Source organism: Asterias amurensis, chromosome 1, assembly GCF_032118995.1.
Source record: "Asterias amurensis chromosome 1, ASM3211899v1".
In the NCBI taxonomy this organism is placed as follows: domain Eukaryota; kingdom Metazoa; phylum Echinodermata; class Asteroidea; order Forcipulatida; family Asteriidae; genus Asterias; species Asterias amurensis.
In genome coordinates, this window is record NC_092648.1 from 24977032 (window position 1) to 24996554 (window position 19523).

General features: G+C 36.8%; 1 protein-coding gene across 1 annotated transcript; it reads right to left on the minus strand.

Annotated features, from left to right (window-relative positions):
- Nucleotides 1-224: 224 nt before the first annotated feature.
- On the minus strand, nt 225-19478 carry LOC139934223 (serine/threonine-protein phosphatase PP1-beta catalytic subunit). Its single transcript, XM_071928469.1, has 8 exons — nt 19403-19478; nt 17489-17620; nt 8553-8783; nt 7713-7817; nt 7350-7421; nt 5141-5292; nt 4212-4346; nt 225-3861 (listed from the first exon to the last, which is right to left on the minus strand). The coding sequence occupies exons 1-8, from the start codon at nt 19476-19478 to the stop codon at nt 3766-3768; spliced, it is 999 nt and encodes a 332-aa protein (XP_071784570.1). The 3' UTR covers nt 225-3765.
- Nucleotides 19479-19523: the final 45 nt, after the last annotated feature.

Sequence of the window (19523 nt, forward strand, 5' to 3'; positions counted from 1 at the left end):
TGGGCCCATAGCTACAAGTTGGACTCATCTGTTGCAGACTGGAGACTGGCATCGTACAATGCCTAGTCGGGCCCATGTGGGTGTACTATCATGTGAAGCTGTCACACACAAGTGGCGGCCATTTTAAAACTTTTTTACACAAAACTATTCTTATCCCCTACTTTCACAAGGAATTACTGATAAACATTCAACTTTTCTAGAGCACAGAATCCACTCAAGTAAACTTGTTTGTAAAACAGTTTATTTTCTAATGAAAGTGCAATAACTTTTTACATTGGCATAAAATTCTACAATAACATCGACAAAACATCTTTCTGAAGAAAAAAGGGGGGCAATAGTAAAAGTTAGTGTCGTTTTAAACTCTGAGCCACAAGTGGCTATTAAACACAATGATTAAATATAATATATTTATTTATTTCACCAGTAACCTCTCTGTGGCTAAGTCTACTCGAAAAATGTTGAACATCAGTTAAATAGGAAAACAATCCCCGAATCGTTTGAGATGCTCTCATGCCAAAACCGAACACTTCTTACCAAACCTCAAAACTTGAATCAGTTTTACTCGAATAACAAGAAATTACCTCAACTCAAATTTGACTCATCAAAATATATGAGAATAACACCTTATTGGTTCTACATGACAAGTATTTCTCCACCTATAGATTGTTGAAGACATCGAATAGCATTAATGTCATAGCTGATGTTTCGGTTGTCACATTTTGGCATGAGGCGACACTTTCACTGATTCATTTTGAGTGAATGTTCCCTCCTTTATTGATAGAGGGAAAACATACACTTCCGACACTGCAAATCATCCCAAACCGTCTAGTGGGAGTTAAAAAAGCCCATGTTAGACTCCACTGTTTACTGTTTCAGCTTGTGCCATTGTGAGTGACATCTTGACCCACTCACAGGATATTTTTTCTTTTCTTTGAGCACCACTGCAACATTTCAAAACCTACTTGAATTGAAACTCGCTAACAAATGAAAAATGTCCGGAAGGCACTGAATTTATAAAAAAAACAAATGATTCGTCGGCAACTGAGAATTACAATGAATCATGTATCAAAACCCTACCTCACTTCAAAATACTCTTTTAACATTTCAACAACTAGGCTTACTATTCCTATACCAACATTTTCTGTAATTCTCCCATTTCTATTCAGTTAATTGTTGTAGGTGTTCAACCTTTACTCTTTGATCCCTTCTACTGGATTTCGAAAGAAGCAATGATTTTCCTGCATAAAATTGAACTGCAGTAAAGACAAATGCAATCAACAAAACAAAACAGTTCACCAACCGACAGAGTTGCCTTTTCTTTAAACTGTGAACAAAGTTGGTTGCTCAGAACCTGAGTGGAGTATGAATCCACCAACTCATTGCAATAATCTTTCAACCATTTTTTTCTAATGCAAATACTTGTCTTACTAACCACCTACAAGAACAAAACATTAACAAATATTAAGCTTGAAGTATTTTCATTGCACAGTAAAGACAAACTGCATGACAATCTCTCTTTCAATTAGCTGCACAACAGTATCTTTTCTAATCAGAATTTCTAGTCACTTTTCAGTTCCTGTCTTCTGCTGTTGCTTTGGTCGCAATACTTTTCCAGTTGAGGACATAAACAAAAGGCGCTGGGTGATCTTTTAGGCAACATCTAAATCAAACTTATTTCAGCATGTAGTGTAAAAGGACGCTTTGAAGACAATCAACAAAAAAAGGAATAAACACACTGGAAGTGAAGGAGAAATACCATTTGGCCAAAACAATTAACAAAATAAATAATGCCAACTCATTTGAGTTTTCACTTCTGAACATTTTGAGACAACAAAACACTGGCTACCTTTTTCGTGATTTATACCCAGCTAAACCAATTAAAAAAATATAACAGTTGGCATGTGACTTTCAAATATATCATCAAACAAAAACAATTGTACAAATAATTACATCCCAAAAAACAAACAGCAGTCGTGAAGGAGCTCGGTTCTCTTCTGAATTTATAAACCACCTTTTCAGCAGAATACCTTTCATGACTCTCCTCACCCCACATTTTCGCATGACATTATCATATGTAAAAAATTGTAATCTGCATACAAATGCCACTCTCGCAAACAATAACATTATATTTAAAACATTCCTTTTTTTACTCTTCTAAATCAGCTAAAATGAACTTAAATAGCTAAGTAAACCAATCAGTCTCAATAACAACTTTGATATAATTATTTATAATACAATGAAAAGAAAGTCAAATAAACGTAATGCAAAATGGAGCATTGATCTGTTAATATAAATCAATAATATGTTAAACCATGTTGACAAGAATCATAAAAGATGACACAATTTATGTTAAATTTGAGTTAAACAAACTAATATTGGACACATCATATGATCATCTCAGTATTCCATTCCCATCATCGATTTGACTTACAAGTTTCAGTGCTATACGTAAACGCAGGGACACATATGTGATCAAGCAAACATGCAATAATATTGTTTCTTTACTGGCACTATGTTTGGGAGTGTTTGTGTAATGAAGATAAACAGACTTGTGTTTGACTTCCTGCATGATTGCGCACAAGCTACAGACCACAACAAAATAGAGACTCGCAAAAAAACAATGAAACTTTGCATTAAATCATCAGAGTGTGTTAGTCTTCAAAAAAAGAACCAGAAACAAGAGACAAACAGTTGGAATTAGAAGTTTACCGTAAGATTTGAAACTTGTATGGATGGGATAAAAAACGACAAGGGCATTTCGCAAGAAAGTGACGGAATTGTTCTCCACTTTGTTGTGCAGTGTTGTTAAGTTTCTTCTTCGTTAGCATCTCTAGAAGCATTACAAAATATGTTTATGATAATATACAAAAAAGAAAAAAGGCCTTTACTCAGTTTAAAACTACGTGTTAGTCCCTTTTGTTTTTTTGCATTATTTGCTTACAAATTATTTTGCTTTTTTCCCCTATGGCAGACTGTACAAATATTTACAGGTAATGACAATGTTCAAACCCAACCCAAAAGAGCCCAAAATATAAAATCATGAAGATTACATGAAGATTACAATAATTGTTTTTTAAAGGATTTCAAACTTTGCATTATGTGTTTCACCCAGACCAACCAAGTTCTTTGAAATACAGAGGTTTGCAAAAAGTAGGGTACATTTCGACCTAGGCAATTTGGAAATAATCATTATGTTTAAATGAAAAAAGGTAAATACAAATCAAAACTGAAAACAGATTAATGGAGACTTCATGTTAACTCACCTTTACAAAAAAATATTATTAAAATGGCTGTCACCAAGGTCTATTGATTCATGACTAATATAATGTTTGCTTTTTGGTTCTTCTATAATTTCAACTCAAACTTTCCATTTGGCCAGCAGAGCAGACCATTGTTAACAAATTGATAAGACTCCTTATCTACTGAGATGATGTTTGACTAGTACCATGTATTAAGAAAAAGAATAATAAGAAAACAATGGTATATTTCTTTCATTCTTAGTTTCAATTTGTTTGGGGAAAGATAAAATGCCCCTCTGCAATGCAGCTAATGTTGCATTGATCCCACGACACCCAGCAAATGCTGATGCATTGACCCTATGAAATGCACCTAATGATAGTGCATCGACCCTACGTAACCCATCAAATGATGTTGCATTGACTGTACCAAGATCATGAGTGGGAGTTTGAACCTAAGACCTTTGATGCCTAATGCCGAGTAGTTCTACCTTAAACCCCGTTGCTGTGATTGCCTTGATTGGACGGCTCATTTCTTGTTACCTCCCCTGGGCGGAGTGATTGGACGTCCAGAGTTCAAACCGCCATACTGGTACTTGGCCTTCTTCTCCGAGGGTTTCAAAATCTACAAGAAAAATTAGTTTTGTTATTATTGACTTGTTCAAATATTGAAATTTTCAAGGCAGCTCTTTTTGTTGAGGACGTTTGAAGGCACAATTACATATAAATAAATAAATATAAAAAAATACAGACAGGAATTTTTTGCACACTTGACATTTTCATTCACAAAGGATTGAGGCACTAGCCACCCTAAATTATCTCACATCAGTTTTTTTTTTATTGAGGCAACAATTACCCTACATATAAGGCAGTGAACACCATTTTACTGTCAAAGACTAGTCTTCACAGTTGGTGTATCTCAACATATGCATGAAATAACAAACCTGTGATTAATTGAATTGAAATGAGAATTACCTGAAATGAGCACATGAGCGTCTCATCTACACTCATCATGCCCCCAGCATTGTCAAACTCCCCACAGTAGTTGGGCGCTGAGAATAAGGTAACGAGTTGACGCTTGGCAAAGAATTCATATCCGTCTTCAACCACCTGTTCAAAGTAAGAAGGGTACGGTAGGCCAGGGATGGTTCGATGATTAGTTTCAAATGACTAAAAGCAAACATTCATGCTGCTAGACACCTCTAACAGCAAACTCAGACTAAATCTCACAAAAGATGACATTGACAGATTTTGTTGTTGTTATATTGTGTGCAGTTGTAATGTTTTGGTACGTTCTGTGTTATATGTGATGGGCTCTGCAAAAATGAGTCACAAGGGGGACAATTGACTTATTGGGTTTTATACATAGCTGAAGAGAGCATACACCAAGCTTCATTTTGACATATCTTACACACTTGTATGATGTTTGGTTCAAAAGTTATGACCTTTTGAAAAATAGATTATGTCACAATCTGAAAATAACCCATACTGGGGGAACAGCCTGCTTAATAAAACCATCCACTATTGATGTCTAGGGGATCAACAATAAGTACATGTTTTTTTGGTTTTTTTCTTCACCTTCCTATCACTCAACAGCCCTATACTGGAAAGTGGGTTGTGCGACAAGCAACTCGTTTTTGTAGAGCATGTCACACGCATATATGGAAAAAAAACAAAACACCAATGGCCTGACAATTCGACCCTTGCAGAGTCTTTCTCAAAGGCTAAATGACAACAAAACAAACATGAACAGGTAACTATTTTTGACTACATTTTTATTCTGTTAATAATGGGTGATATCAGCTGCAATCTGTCACTTTTTTCCTCATGTCATTTCTACATCTGAATGAATGCTAACACAAGACTTAAAAAACTTGACATCAGACATGAAATTGAACACATACCTGGTGAGCTCTGCATATCAAATCCAAGTCGTGCTTGTTGAGGAATTTCGAGACGACGTCACCGCCGAACGTGAAGGAGACTCCGCGATCATTCTCACCCCAGCCTGTCGTGTCCTTGTCAGGATCAGACCACAGCAAATCACACAACAAACCTACCCATAACCAGAACAAAGAGTTAATGACTCAAGTTACAAACAATGTTTCCTTCACAGAAGTATAACATGTGGGCTCTCAAATGTTTGACAGTGCTCGTAGATAATCATCGTTTGTCCAATGTTTGAAAGTAAATTTAGATAATCCATGCCTAAAATTCGAGCAGGCCCCAGAGGCCATGTTGCCCCCGGTTTTGACCTTGGTGCCTTTCAAAATTTTCCCATTGAATTTAAGATTTTCTAGAGGCAGTGCCCTTTGAAAAATTAAAATGGCCTAGCCCTTTTCAAACGAGTTCAAAGATGAAATTCCAGGCCTGTAATCAATACTTACTGTAACAGGCTTTGCAACTTTGTATATAGTGGCGTGCGACCTGGCTGCGCCATTTTTTCCTTTCCTAGCATACCTTGATCAATTGCAACCCCAACTTCATTGGACATTTTGGTACTGCGTTTGAGCCATTCTTTATTAGAGACACTACACAAAGCGTGCTGTCAAAAGACGCATCAAGATATGGAAGAACTGGCCCCCTCTCATTCTCTTTCCGATTTTGGGATACGTCTAAATTTATGCAGCCCAGAGTGACCATATACACACATAATTCATTTGAAATGTTTTGCGCCAAAACTTGTTCATTTTTACATGTACATGAACATGTGCCAACAAGCTTACACATGAGTTTTGAAGTTTTGTAACAAGCGTTCGCGCAGGGCAGTCACAATTTTCCAGTTAATTAGCTTTGATAAGGCATGCTACCCATGGTAACAAGGCTAGGGTCTTGCTCTTAAAACACACATAGAACATATAAACATTGGTAACTGTAAAAGACAAGACAAGACAAGAATCCGCACTTAAGCAACCCAACACATACATGTACATGTAATATCATTCCTGTGAAAATTTAGCGAATCTAGGTATTATTCGCTCACACAACTAGCACAGAAATTCGGCGCTTGCACAGTAAGCGGGAAATGGCGATCGTTAATAATGCAGAATTTGGCAGTAAGCCGAGCTGATGGTAAGCATTACAGCTATGCAGACCCTCTGACTCTTTCCAGGTAATTTATCAAATAAAATGTTATTTATGGGTCTTCACAGGAAGAGATGAGTCAGTTGCCTCAACTGGTTGAAGGTTGGCCGACCCCAAACCTGCCATATTCTTCTTTCAGGTTTAATCAAATTTCCTCAGAGAGCACTACTCCAGTCAGTGTCATGTATCCTTTTACAGCACTACTGTGTAACACAGGGTAATACCATACCAATGCAATTCATTGCAAAGAAAAAAAAAACCAAAGAGAGCAGAATACTGCAAGATATCTTTTGCAGTGTATTTATGCAAGTCAGCATTGCTGCTTTTCGTGAAGACAAAAAAGAGTGAGAAATGAGAATAAGGACCTGTGGTATAAATGCAAAACATAGCAAATGGTCTGACGTTTTGACCCAAGCAGAGTCTTTCTTGAAGGCTAAGAAAGAGAAAGACTCTGCTAGGGTTGAAATAGCACCCCATGAACTATTTTTGCAACAAAAAGTTGAATGAAATCATGAATGATCCTCTTCAGTGTGTGACGCTGCAATAATACAAATTAATGACAAGCTCCATTTATATTTACATAGACTGTGCAAGTCACTGTGTCTGTACATTGGGACCATTTAAATTGTTGATGTTTGCCACCTTCACATGTTAAAGGCACTGGACACTATTGGTAATTGGTCTCAGTCATAACAATGCAACACACGGACAAACAGAGCGCAAGCACGTCGGAAACGGATAAGTTTTACAGAGTTTCTCACTTTATTACGCCTTATAACCAAAAAGGCATTTATGAAAAAGAATAAAAGAGTAGCGACTCATTCTTAAACGGCTGTTTAAAACCTTGCAGGATCGTTGCTGTGTGATAAAGGCCATCGCCTTCAGCTCAGGCCTTTATCACACGCCAACTACCCTGCTAGTTTTAAACAGGCGTTTAAGAACTCGCCTCTACCCTTTTATTCCCTTAGTAAAATGGTGATCCAGCTGCAGGTGCTATTTCTATAACACGGCCTAACTCTCACAACTTACCGGTTTCGGGAACATCAGTTGGTCTCATGATGCGCCTGATCTGTTCCATAGACTGCAAGTCTGGTGAAAGCCCTGCAAAAAAGAAAAACAAGAAAAAGAAAATTCACTTTGGGTTGTCGAAGAACCTTGGGAGTTGGAGCTAGATGGACGGAGATATTTACATAATAGAGAGATTGCCAACTCAGTTGACTAGATAGCTCAGTAGGCAGAGCACCAGCATTTTCAAGTTCCGCTCTCGTCAACAACTTAAATTATCAAAATTATTAATCAAATTATTTAATGGAACTTGTTTCACCCCTCCCCTCCCCCATCCTTGGCGTCAAATTTCTGGAAAATATATTTGACGAAAACAGAAAGCCTTACCTCCATGACAACAGAAGATTTTCTCATCGATGATAGCAGCAATCGGTAAGCAGTTAAAACAGTCTGTGAACGTCTTCCATAATTTGACATTGTAGCGTCTTTTACCTGCAGAAATAAGGACATACGGACAAGACTTAGGTAACATGTCTGCTCCACTTCATTTCATTTAAGGGAACACCCAACCCCAAGAAAAAAGGCAAAGCTTATAGATGGGTGAAATAATTAAATCAATGGAAAAGGCATTCTTGATAGTCATGAATAGTACTCAAAAGAAGAATAGTAAAACATTTATAGTGTGCTAAATACATATCTCAACAATATGTAGTGTTTTTAAATGGAACATTCAATTTTTCACCTCATGAACACATTCTCACCATCTCACAAATTCCTGACAAATGGCTGGGTGGCCGGGTTTTTTCCTTATTCTAGATCAAGAATCTCCCACATGTTACATTTCAGGATATTCACAGACTTAACCAGTACATCACCAGAAATTACAAAAACTACCTTTGGTGACTGCTCTATTTTTACCCAGAAATTTTTTAAAAGCTCATGTACAGATTTCACAAAAATCAGCAAATCCAAATAAATGGACAAGCCTGTTTATGTGAAAAACTTTTAAAAACTCATTGTTTCAATCTAATAATAAAGTGCCAACATCAGATAATAATAAAAAAAAAAAAAATAATAATACAATCTTTAAATCTTTAAAAATAAATGTCGGACTTACACTCATTGTAGAAGCCATAGATCCTATCTTACAAAGTTGTGCCAACATCCAATGCCAACAAAATATTATTATTTTGTTTTCAAAATAAAAAAATATTGTTGTTGACTTACACTCATCGTAGAAGCCATAGATCCTATTGATGCTAGCACATTCATGGTTGCCCCTCAGTAAGAAGAAGTTCTCTGGATATTTGATCTTATAAGCTAGCAGTAGACAGATGGTTTCTAGCGACTGCTTTCCCCTGTCCACGTAGTCTCCTAGGAATAGATAGTTGGACTCTGGTGGGAAGCCACCATATTCAAAGAGCCTTAAAAGGTCAGTGAACTGACCGTGTATGTCACCTGCAAGGAATGGAATGACACAAATAAATAAATCACACATTTTTTAATTTCAAGGTTCTTTGGCCAGGGCCCAATTTCATAGAGCTGCTTAAGCAGAAAATATTGCTTAACAGTTATCTGCTAAGCATGAATGAGCAGGATACAGTCACATGCATGTAACATGGTAGTTTGGCTGTTAACCTTAGTCTGGTAAGGATAAATTTGTTGTGCTTAGCATCTTTTTGTGCTTAAACACCTCTTCGCAAATTGGCCCAGGGCTGGACAATTAACACCACAGGCCCAGGGCTGGATAAAGCATCAAGCCCATAAACTCATGACCCAACTTGCAGTCTTGTAATATTCATTTAAATAAATATATTTTAATTCCAACAGTTATTTTTAAATGTTGACTTGAGTTTTATAAATTTCTTTCAAGTCTGACTCTGGTGAGTTTCGAAAGTATTCTTATATATACACATTTATGAGACAAACTTTTAAAGAACAAACAATTATATATTTAACTGTGTAGACAATGTTTCTCATTTACTTTTCTTCTCATAATTTGAGCCCTACGGTCTTGTAGTTTTTCTTTCCAAAATGCTTAGTTAATGATGCCAAATCTTGTTTTACTATAGATGTACTATCTAGGTCTAAATTATAAACAGCCCAATTTGTATTGAGTCAGCGAAGTGCATTCTTCAAGGGAATTTTTTTTTAAATTGAAGTTTGGGAAAACTGGTGTTAAAGTTTAGTTTATCCGAAGAATGAGATGCAATGAGGTTTGTTTACAGGCCAGGTATTACATCAAGGCCATGACCCCCATTGCCCTAGTCTTGACCATGGCACCCCTTTAAAAGTGTCCCACAGACTGTAAGATTTGTGCTTCGCAAAATTAAAATAGCATCGTTCTCTCACAGCGAACTTGGCCATCCATGATTGAACTGATTTCCCTTCCTGTTTTTTGCAAAACAAGTGTAGAATTACGTTAAAGTCAACATTTGCTTTCTTTACACATAAAAAAATATACATATGATGTCTGTACTATAACACTAAGTGCAAACCTGTACCAACTTGCACCACAGACAATGTACCACAAGTCAGACCATTGGTGATTCAAAACCAAACAAGGAAGTATACACTTAGGCAAACATAATGTGTTAGCATGTTATGCTGCCCTGTGTGGTTATGTTCCAAATAGCGCTGATAACTTTCTTCCAACAAAAGCTATTATCTGTTTGCATCAGTTGTTTGGAAACGAGAACAAATTCAATGTACAATGTTCTGCGAAAACTCAATAAGAATGGTTTCTTCATGTAAACAAACAAAAAATATACAAATCTCAGGCTTTTTTCAGGACCATTGAGGGGGAGGGGCTGTAGTTCAGTACAAGAGGGTGTTGTTATTGAATACTTGGGTGACTAATAAATTATATGTATATATACATAATAAACAAAAAAACAATTTTTTTGGGGGGGGGGACACACGACTCATTGGGCCACATTTAGGCACAGTTTTCTAATCTACATTTTCCCACGTACCGGTGAATGGTCTGATGTTTATCCTCCACTGAAACAAACATGTAAACTTTTCTAAAAACTAGTAACACGCTCCCACAAAAGCAGATAGTTCATGACTAATTCAATAGCCCTTTGATGTCACCACAATAAGTATGGTGTGATTGTGATCAACGACAATATAACGTGCCAACATTCAAGGGCCTGCTTGTGATAGTGTTTGATTATCAAATACCACTCCTTTAAGGGTGTGCCAATGTAATGCAACTTTGACAACCTCCCCCTAAGATGGAATAAATTACTATGTTGTGGTCCTAATGGTGTCTGGCTATACTAAATAAAATATGATACTTTTCGAATTACACTTCATTTTAACAACTTGACCACAGCTTGTCTTTGGCCACACATTAAATTCTGAACTCTACACAAGTGCACGCCATAATGACAGTGCCCTTTAGAGCATGACCTGAGAGAATTCATGTTTCAATGTCCCGCCTTCACTCAGAAATGTTCTGTTTTTCCTACATCAAACTTTTATATTTGCCCCCCCCCCCAAAAAAAAAAAAAAACTAAGAGGAAATGGCCAAGCAAATCAACCGCTTTACATTGTTTTCATGTGTGCAATTAGAGACTGTTGTTTTTGAAAAAAAGGGAAGAGGAAATCAGCTCATACAGTGCATGCCTGTACATTGAAATGATTCAGTTCAACACAATTTAGTAACCTATATTTCAATTCTGCCATGCGTAAATTACACAAGTACAGAGTGATTTATCTTCATGTTCCTGTTTTTAAAAAAATATTTAAATTTCAGGGAGAAAATAGCCCGACTAACATTTGCTGGCTTTGTAGAAATTAAAAATCTATAACACGGGCAAATTAAATCAAGCGTTGAAAGAACGGTACCGTGATGAAGCAAAAATACATAACAATTTAATTGAGTATTTTAGGGCACCCCCCAAAAAAGAATGAAAGGGGGGATACATCCATTTTTAAACCAAACATATGTGTTTTTTACTTTATCTAAAAATAAACCGCAAATGACTGATGACATTTAGGTGTTAAGGTTAAGTGAAACTCCTTTTTGTGCCCTTACCTATGGACAGACAAACATACAACCAATGTTTGGTACATCTAACAAATAGTGCCATGTGCAATGCACACCAATTTTTATGAAGCTGCTTAGCAGAAAATACTGTTAAGCAAATGTCTATGCGAAGCAAAAATTGAGTGGGGCACCAGTTGCAACAAATTGTTGCAACAATGGCATTTGGGATGGTAACCAGTTTCTATTTGGCAAAATTTTCTGTGCTTAGCCATTTTTGTTATGCAATGCTTACAGGCGTTTATGAAATCCGGCCCTGGTTGCGAAGTGTACATTTTTAAATGACTGGTTTACAACTGTTCTGAAAATTGACTTCCACTTTGAACAATGATTGTGATTTTTCTTTACAAACCCATTATTCCCCAACAAATTTGAGAAACGGACTGAGTAATTGCTACCCACATTCAATGTATCACAATGGAGTGACTAACCCACTAATGACTTGGCCCGAGTGCTGCCTCGTTGAATCATTCCACAAAAATACCTCATACCACTCTACATGAACTTTGGCATTAATAACAGTCTATCCTACATCATGTACAAAATGTAAAACTGTCTACGCTCTCTCAGCCACATTTCTTCAAGAAAGCAGCAGTAGGTTTCCCTAGCCTATATGAAATTATTCAGCATACATGCACTTCAGCCCCCTGACTCCCTTGAATGATTTACTACGATCTATCCTCGCTAAAAAAAAAAAAAAAAAAATCTCAAAAAATCTCCCAAATCTTATTGGTGTCATTGTAATAGTTCCATTGGTTTTGCTCTTTTCAGCGCTTTGATCTTGATGTAAAGACGCTTTACAAATCTTTAGTTGTATGTTTGTACTAACAAAATCAAACACCCTGATGCAGAGTTCTTTCCCTCGCCTCCACAAGTCACGGCATAATGGGCTGATATGAGCAAATTCTAGGCCGTGGTACGGGCTAGTTGCGGGCCAATGCATGTATGCCAATAAGATCACAATTTAGCAGAACATTCAATAAGCAAAACAAGAAAAGAAAAAAAAACTTGTTTGATAAGTTTACAAAAATCATCCACTTGAAGTTAAAACCAGAATGAGATATATACTTTATATACAAATAAAAAAACATTCTGAGAATGTTGTTTCAAAATTCAATATGCCTAAAGGCAAAACTTCTGAAATGTTGGTCCAGACTCCAGAGTGAGAGAATATCACTTATATCACTAAGGTGGGATTCGAACCCACAACATTGGCCATGCATGATGTCGTAAATAAAGAGTTTGTTTTTATTTATTATGCATAAATGTACACTTTCATGTCATGAACGTCGGCTAGTTTCACCATTGCCAAAACACAATTTGTCATTTCCTTATAAAAATTTAAAACAGCATACCATGTCATTTCAATGAGTTCGAAGAGAACAACTAAGATCATGCTAGAGTACATTTACTTCAACTTGGACTAATAAGGAAACAAAGTTCTTGTTTTGGGAGGCAGGAAGTATGATCAGTGTAATGGATTTTGCATTTGCAGCTGGGATAGAGAGATCCAAACCCCAATATTTATACAAGCACTGTCTGTACACACTCAGTACTACTTTCCACAAGTGAAAAACAAAATCATAAGTCCATCATACCCATGTGGGATTCGAACCCACAACCTTTACCATGCAACAAGAAAAGTTACAACGAGAAAAGTCCATTCTTTCATGTTGATTTGTTGATTAAACACATTTAAGTTGACTTTAAATTATACAACTTGATGACTAGAGCAAACTAGTCGAAACGTTGAGACCAATTCAGAACTGACTCCGCGGCAGTACAGTTAATTACGGTCCTTTAAGCTAAAGTAGTAGTCCAGTTTATTTTCTATACCATCCGCCCTGGCAGTAGTTAAAAAGCAGGACAGTTCTTTTCAGATCTAAGAAGTCTCCCGAACCTCCGATTATCTACTCCGCGGCAGTAGAATAAAGCAAGACAGTTCTCTGAGAACAAACTCTACCTGGCAAGTAGATACACACATAGCTTACCGCAAAACCAAATATACATTGAATGAACTTTACCACTTAAGTTCTGTAGCATTTAACAATCCAGGAATAGGTTTTTATTGTTCAGACTCCATTATTTCATAATTATTAGTCTAGTGGTTAAAGGCACAGGACACTATTGGTAATTGTCAAAGACCAGTCTTCTCACTTGGTGTATCCCAACATGTATGCACAAAATAACAAACCGGTGAAAAATTTAACTCAACTGGTCATCGAAGTTGCAAGAGAATAATGGAAGAAAAAACAGCCATGTCGCACAAGTTGTATGCTTTCAGATGCTTGAATTTGAGACCTCAGCTCAATTCAAATATTTTAGTGAGAAATTACTTTTCCTCGAAAACTACGTTACTTCAGAGGGAGCTGTTTCTCACAATGTTTTACCCTATCAACAGCTCTCCATTGCAGGCTTTTTATGCTAACAATTATTTTGAGTAATTACCAATAGTGTCCAGTGCCTTTAAAACATTGTGGCCTAGATTATCAGATTCATGGCAAACACTTTTTAAAACTTGGGTATTATATGCTCATGTGAATTTTAAATTGTTCAAAATTTATTGTGAAATTCCAGATGCCCAGGCTTGTCTGGTTTGAGTTTACTGTCCAAACGCTAAAACCACTGGACTTAGGCCTGTGGTCTTAGGCCTGCGGTCATTTGAGCTCCAAAGCAAAACAACATCGCTCATCCCTGATGCAACTATTGCATCACTCTAAAATGATAAAAAATCATACAGATCTTGTTCACACATGAAGACTTGGCAATAAGCCAATGCAATCCTATGAAGTACATGAACAATCGAATCATAAGGGTAGAAATGATACAATCATGGAGGTAGAAATAGAAGGAGATACAACAAGCAGGGGGATCAAAGGAACGAGCACAGAGGTTGTGATGGCTGAAGTGTTTGAAATGAACCTCCCTGATCAGTCTTGTACTTGCAGCCTTGGTAGGCGGTGCTGGCTGGGCTAACATTTTTTGCCCAGGACTCTGAGCAAAATAAGTACATTGTGCAACCCAGAGCTAATTTCCCCTAGAACCATGATAATAAATCAAAATATTGTCTACTTTGAATAGATCTGAGACACAGCCAATGATAAGGAGAATCAAATGTCACAGAGAAAGAACACAGTCAAAAGGCAATTCAACATATTGCATGGACCCCCATAACATGAACAGTTTGGAAACCTGGCATCATGCCTAAGCTTCAGCTTGCACTCCAGCAATTATAGCCCCCCATAATTAAACAGGGATAATTTTGGTGATCCACTGGCCCTTGGTTGAGACTTCAAAACAAAATTGATTTATTGCCCACCACTAAAACTAATCTAGCTACAACCCTGTCCTGAGACAATGTACTTCCTCCATGCTCTCTTGCATATAATGCTGAATGTTCAAACCTGGGGGACATTTTTGTACTATGACCAACAAAACAGTAAAGAATTTAGCAGAGCTTGTAGTCTACCAATCTCATTCATACTATAGACGATGTGACCTATGTTTACATTCAAACCGCCCTCTCTTGACAAAACACTGTGTACGTCATGTTTCGCCGGGCAAAAAGACGCGTAGTCATGGTAAGATTGCATACACTTTCTAGCTGGCTGCCAAAACACAAGGGTTTTGCCTGGCGGTATGCGCGCGAATCATGTTATAGTTTTCGAGTGACGTCAGAGGTCACATCGTCTATAACCAGTCAAAGTAAAAGTATTGTAGTTTGTTTGTCCGTGAAAAGCTGATACTGTATTACAGCTTTCGTTATTTTTTGGTTGCTCTGGACTGTAAAAATCTACAACTTTCAAGAAGCCAAACACTCAAAACAGTGAATGAAAAAATAAAGAGAACAAAAGGGGACAAAGGAAGGAGACTACTTATAAAATAAATGTATCTCTTTTGTTTGTTTTGATGTTCCACGATGATGAAAACAATTCAAAAAACAATTTTCTAACTCTTTAAACAATGAAAATTATAGTAGGGATTTAACGTAATATTTGTACTAAACTTGAAACTTGTTTTCTTTAGTAAGGTTTAACATCTGATAGTTTTGTAGTTATGTTATATTCACACAAATATGCTAAATCAAGATTGGTGCATACAGCAGTACTCATTATCTTATTATAACAGCAGTCCATCTTATACAACACATGACTCCCGAGTAGACACTTTTACCCAGCTGGTGGCACCACAGCTGGTGGGATGAGCAGCTCACATATTTCACCACTGGGGTGGCAAGACATAGCTGCTATGACCATAGAGTAAGGAACAACTGGGTAGACTTAATGCACATTCCGATCCAACATAACACAGCACACTGCACTTTGATACAAGCCAATTAGCATTATAGAGCTCTCTCTCTGACTAAGACGCAGTACGTTGTGATAACCAAATGGGTATTCAAATAATCTGAACATATTTTTAAATGATGAGTGATGAGAGATATGCTTTTCCATACAGAGTAACCCTTTGATTCACTCCTACCAGCTCAATTCGATCTCAGTCATACAAGATTTGTGTGTATATTCCCATGGTAAACTCTTGTGACAAAAATAAATGCTCATAAGTCATATACCACAAGGGAACCTGACTGGGTAGTTTTTTTATATATAGTTTGGGGTTGAAAAAAGAAAGGTTTAGGCCTACCAGACCGAAAAAGAAATGCAGTTTTTTCCTTCTTCACTGGAGCACTATGTATTTCAGATCTCGTGTAAAATTGTTCTGCATTTATGCATTTTATGCATTTAGGTACGCTATTCATAGTAAAACCATCACAGCGTTTACAATAGAAAGAGCGAACCATTTGAAACCAATTTTTTGATACTTAAAACATGCAGTTTCTGAGGTAATTAATTACGACTCTTTGGGAACCCAAAATACAAAGCTTTTGAGAGAACGCAAAAATGAAAACAAATGAATTATGAAGAAGACCCCTTTCATTTTTGGATGATGCCTATCATCTTCAAATTTTTGAGAAGGAATTCTGTCCCTGTCTTATCCTAACTGATAACATACCTGGGCTGGGACCAATTTCATAAAGACTGTGTGCATAAAAACTTGCTAAGCATAGACAAATCTTGCATCAACAGAATCTGGTTACCAGCCAAAATAATTCAAAATAAAATGTACATTGTTGCAACTGGTACCCGACTCGTTTTGTGCTTAGCAAAGAAGGATTTTCTGCTTGACAGCTTTATGAGATTGGGTTCTGGGCTCACCAAACAGGAAAAAATAATCTTCAAGATGAATTTTTAATAAAGGTGCAATATTTATTTGTTTTGTGAGGCCACACTTTGCTTAGCACTTGATATTTACAGGCTTAAAAATTTGAATCAATCTAGTAGCTAGAGCACTCTGTGAAATCATGCCCAGGTTTTTTGGAAAAAAATTATTTATTGTGGTAGTTAACCCGAGGAACTGAGAAAACAGGATGTGTCTTCCTTTGTGGGGAGAAATATCAATCAACAATGATATGTATAACTTGATTTCTGCATGAAAATGTAGTTAAATAAGTTCTCACTTCATGCACAAAAAAAAAATTGTTTTTGTTAAATGTAAGTTGTCAGGCCTGGAATTTTATCTTTTAAAGGGCAGGGCCAGTTTAATTTTGAAAGGTTACAATGTTGGAAAATCTGAAAGTCTATGGGAAACTTCTTTAGGGGCCCCAAGGCCAAGACTAGGGGCAACACAAGCCATGGCCTCAGTGTAGTAATTCTAGGCCTGAGCTGTTATAGAAAAAGCAGAAGTACGTACACCTAACGGCTTAAGAGTTAATTTCTTTTAATACACCTTGTGTAAGATGCTCAATAGGATTAAACCTGTTTTAAGGTTAAAGACTGCTGAAGGTCGAGATGGGGAACTCGGGATGAAACGCCATTTTAGTAAGCAAGTCTTTTGATGCAACATTAGATCAGTGCAGACAATGACAATTGCTACCAGCAACATAACAAACCATTGCTTGCTGAAATTACGTCAATGCGCAAATCACATTCTTTTGACCAACTATAACCTTCCAAAACACGAGGCTATTCATACCCTATACTTCCTAAATATCCATATTACACTTGACAAATTTGGGACTTCTTGCAAGATTTCCCATGGTTTTACTTACCACATATTTTCAGCGGCGCTTCAAGTTCTAGGAGGATTGGTTGACTAAGGAAGAGCTCCCTTGACTTAAGACACAGTCCCCTGACTTCTGATTCCGTCAAATTCACCGTCTTGCCTGGCTTGCATCCCCGAACTACAAAACATCAAGTACAAGGTTTTTGTTATAAACAAAATATTAGGAATACTAAAAACCATCTTAAACTCATCAAACTTCTTTAAGCACTGGGCCAGTAAACTTCCACCCAGACTATTCCAGCAATATCACGTTTTTAGTAAGGGAATAAAAGAGTAGACACGAGTTCTAAAACGGCTGTTTAAAACTGGCAGGGTCGTGGCGGGCCTTTATCGCTCAGCCACGACCCTGTAAGGTTTTAAATTACCGTTTAAGAACGAGTCACCACTCTTTTATTCCTATTCATAAATGCCCTTATAAATGTTAAAAAGCGAAACAATCTCACAAAATAGACATTGTGCCACTGTTTCTTTTGCGAATGTTTTCGAAGTTAGTGAATTTTCAATAACTTTTGTAAAATCGCTTTGAGCACGTCGGTCGGTGTGTATACGCGTGTACGCACATATTACGCGCTGGTACTAAAAAGCTATGAATTGCGCTCCGCGTAATTTAAATTTGCGTACATGAGCTTGCGAACACAACACACGAAGCCAGCTGTGTCTTTATCAACTGTTAAAATACTCCCACTTCAGTTGAGACTTATGTTCGAATGCTGACTTTGAGTATGATAAATATCTTTTAATTCTGACTATTGAAGTTTAGTTACCAATAGACCAATCCGATGAAACAAAATTAGCACACTCTATTGAAAAAAACTAACAGGGTCTTCTACGGTTTCTTTGTGCATAATGTAGGCACTGAAGACACTGCAGCAAATGACGGATGCTCCAAACTTGTGCGCTCGGATTGGTGACTGTGTATAAACATACAAATGATATGAACCACTGTGTTGAAACAAAAACACGTAGATCCAAACAAGATCCAAATAAAAAAAGACCAGGGCAAGTGGTACATAAACGTGATGTGCAAAAAGTTTCAAATCAAACTTTGGACATGCTGACTAAAAACTCAACTGTGTTGACCTACACGTATATGATGATGATTTGATTTATGACTGAGCAGGGATCCGAATGAGGTTCATCACTGTTCATGGAGAGGATATGGAATGAAAGTCACGTATAGGATACATTATTAAACTAGACGTTGAGGAGAAGAGGTTATTTACTTGTGTGTTTACTGTTAGTTAGAAGTATACAAAAATATTGTTTGATCTTTAATTTAAAAGATACTTGCTCAAACAAAGCCAAAATTATTTTTTTCAATGAAATGATGTCTTGATGATGTGTTAACTGGTTGACTGAAGTCTGAGGAAATTTGCTAATTTCTATCAATCATCTAGACGATTTTATGAAACGAACTGCAAATGCAAGCAGTGCTACTGCAAGTGTAATGTATGTAAGTAAACTTTCAACTTTTTAACTGTTTTAACTTTTATTAATTAAGTTTATTTGATTTTGAACTGATAAAATAATTAAAAATATTAAATGCATGGAATTAAATTTAAAATGAGGAATGGAATGGTAACATCACACCCTTTGGGCCTCGACCAAATCTTCACGAGCGACTAAAGTTACTGCTTACTACCCTACCGTTATAAACTAATCAGTTCACAAAACTTGTTATCACTTTTCAAATTAGTCACATACCACTGCATGCAATGCAATGCAATCACTGGTTAAAAAGTTAAAATTGCGATTGAAGAAACGCCCAGTTGAAAACAGTATAACCAAAATACCACACATCGTAAGCGCAAAACAAAATCTGATTTCTGAACACATATAACTCATTGACTAATCAATTGATATAAACTATAAAAATGTCTGATTAAAGTAAAGATTTCACCTTCTAAAAGCCGGGTGATGACCGTGTCTATGTTCAGTTCTCCGTCCGCCATTTTAAGAGACATCAATGACGTCATACGAACGGAACTTCTTCCTTAAACGGCAAAAAGGTTACACCGCAT

Excerpts from the sequence above, each read along its gene's own strand:
- LOC139934223 (XM_071928469.1), bottom strand. The coding sequence starts at position 19,478 with ATGACGTCATTGATGTCTCTTAAAATGGCGGACGGAGAACTGAACATA. Across the intron at positions 17,621-19,402 it reads CATCACCCGGCTTTTAGAAG|TTCGGGGATGCAAGCCAGGC; the intron begins GTGAAATCTTTA and ends GATGTTTTGTAG. Across the intron at positions 8,784-17,488 it reads AGCGCCGCTGAAAATATGTG|GTGACATACACGGTCAGTTC; the intron begins GTAAGTAAAACC and ends CATTCCTTGCAG.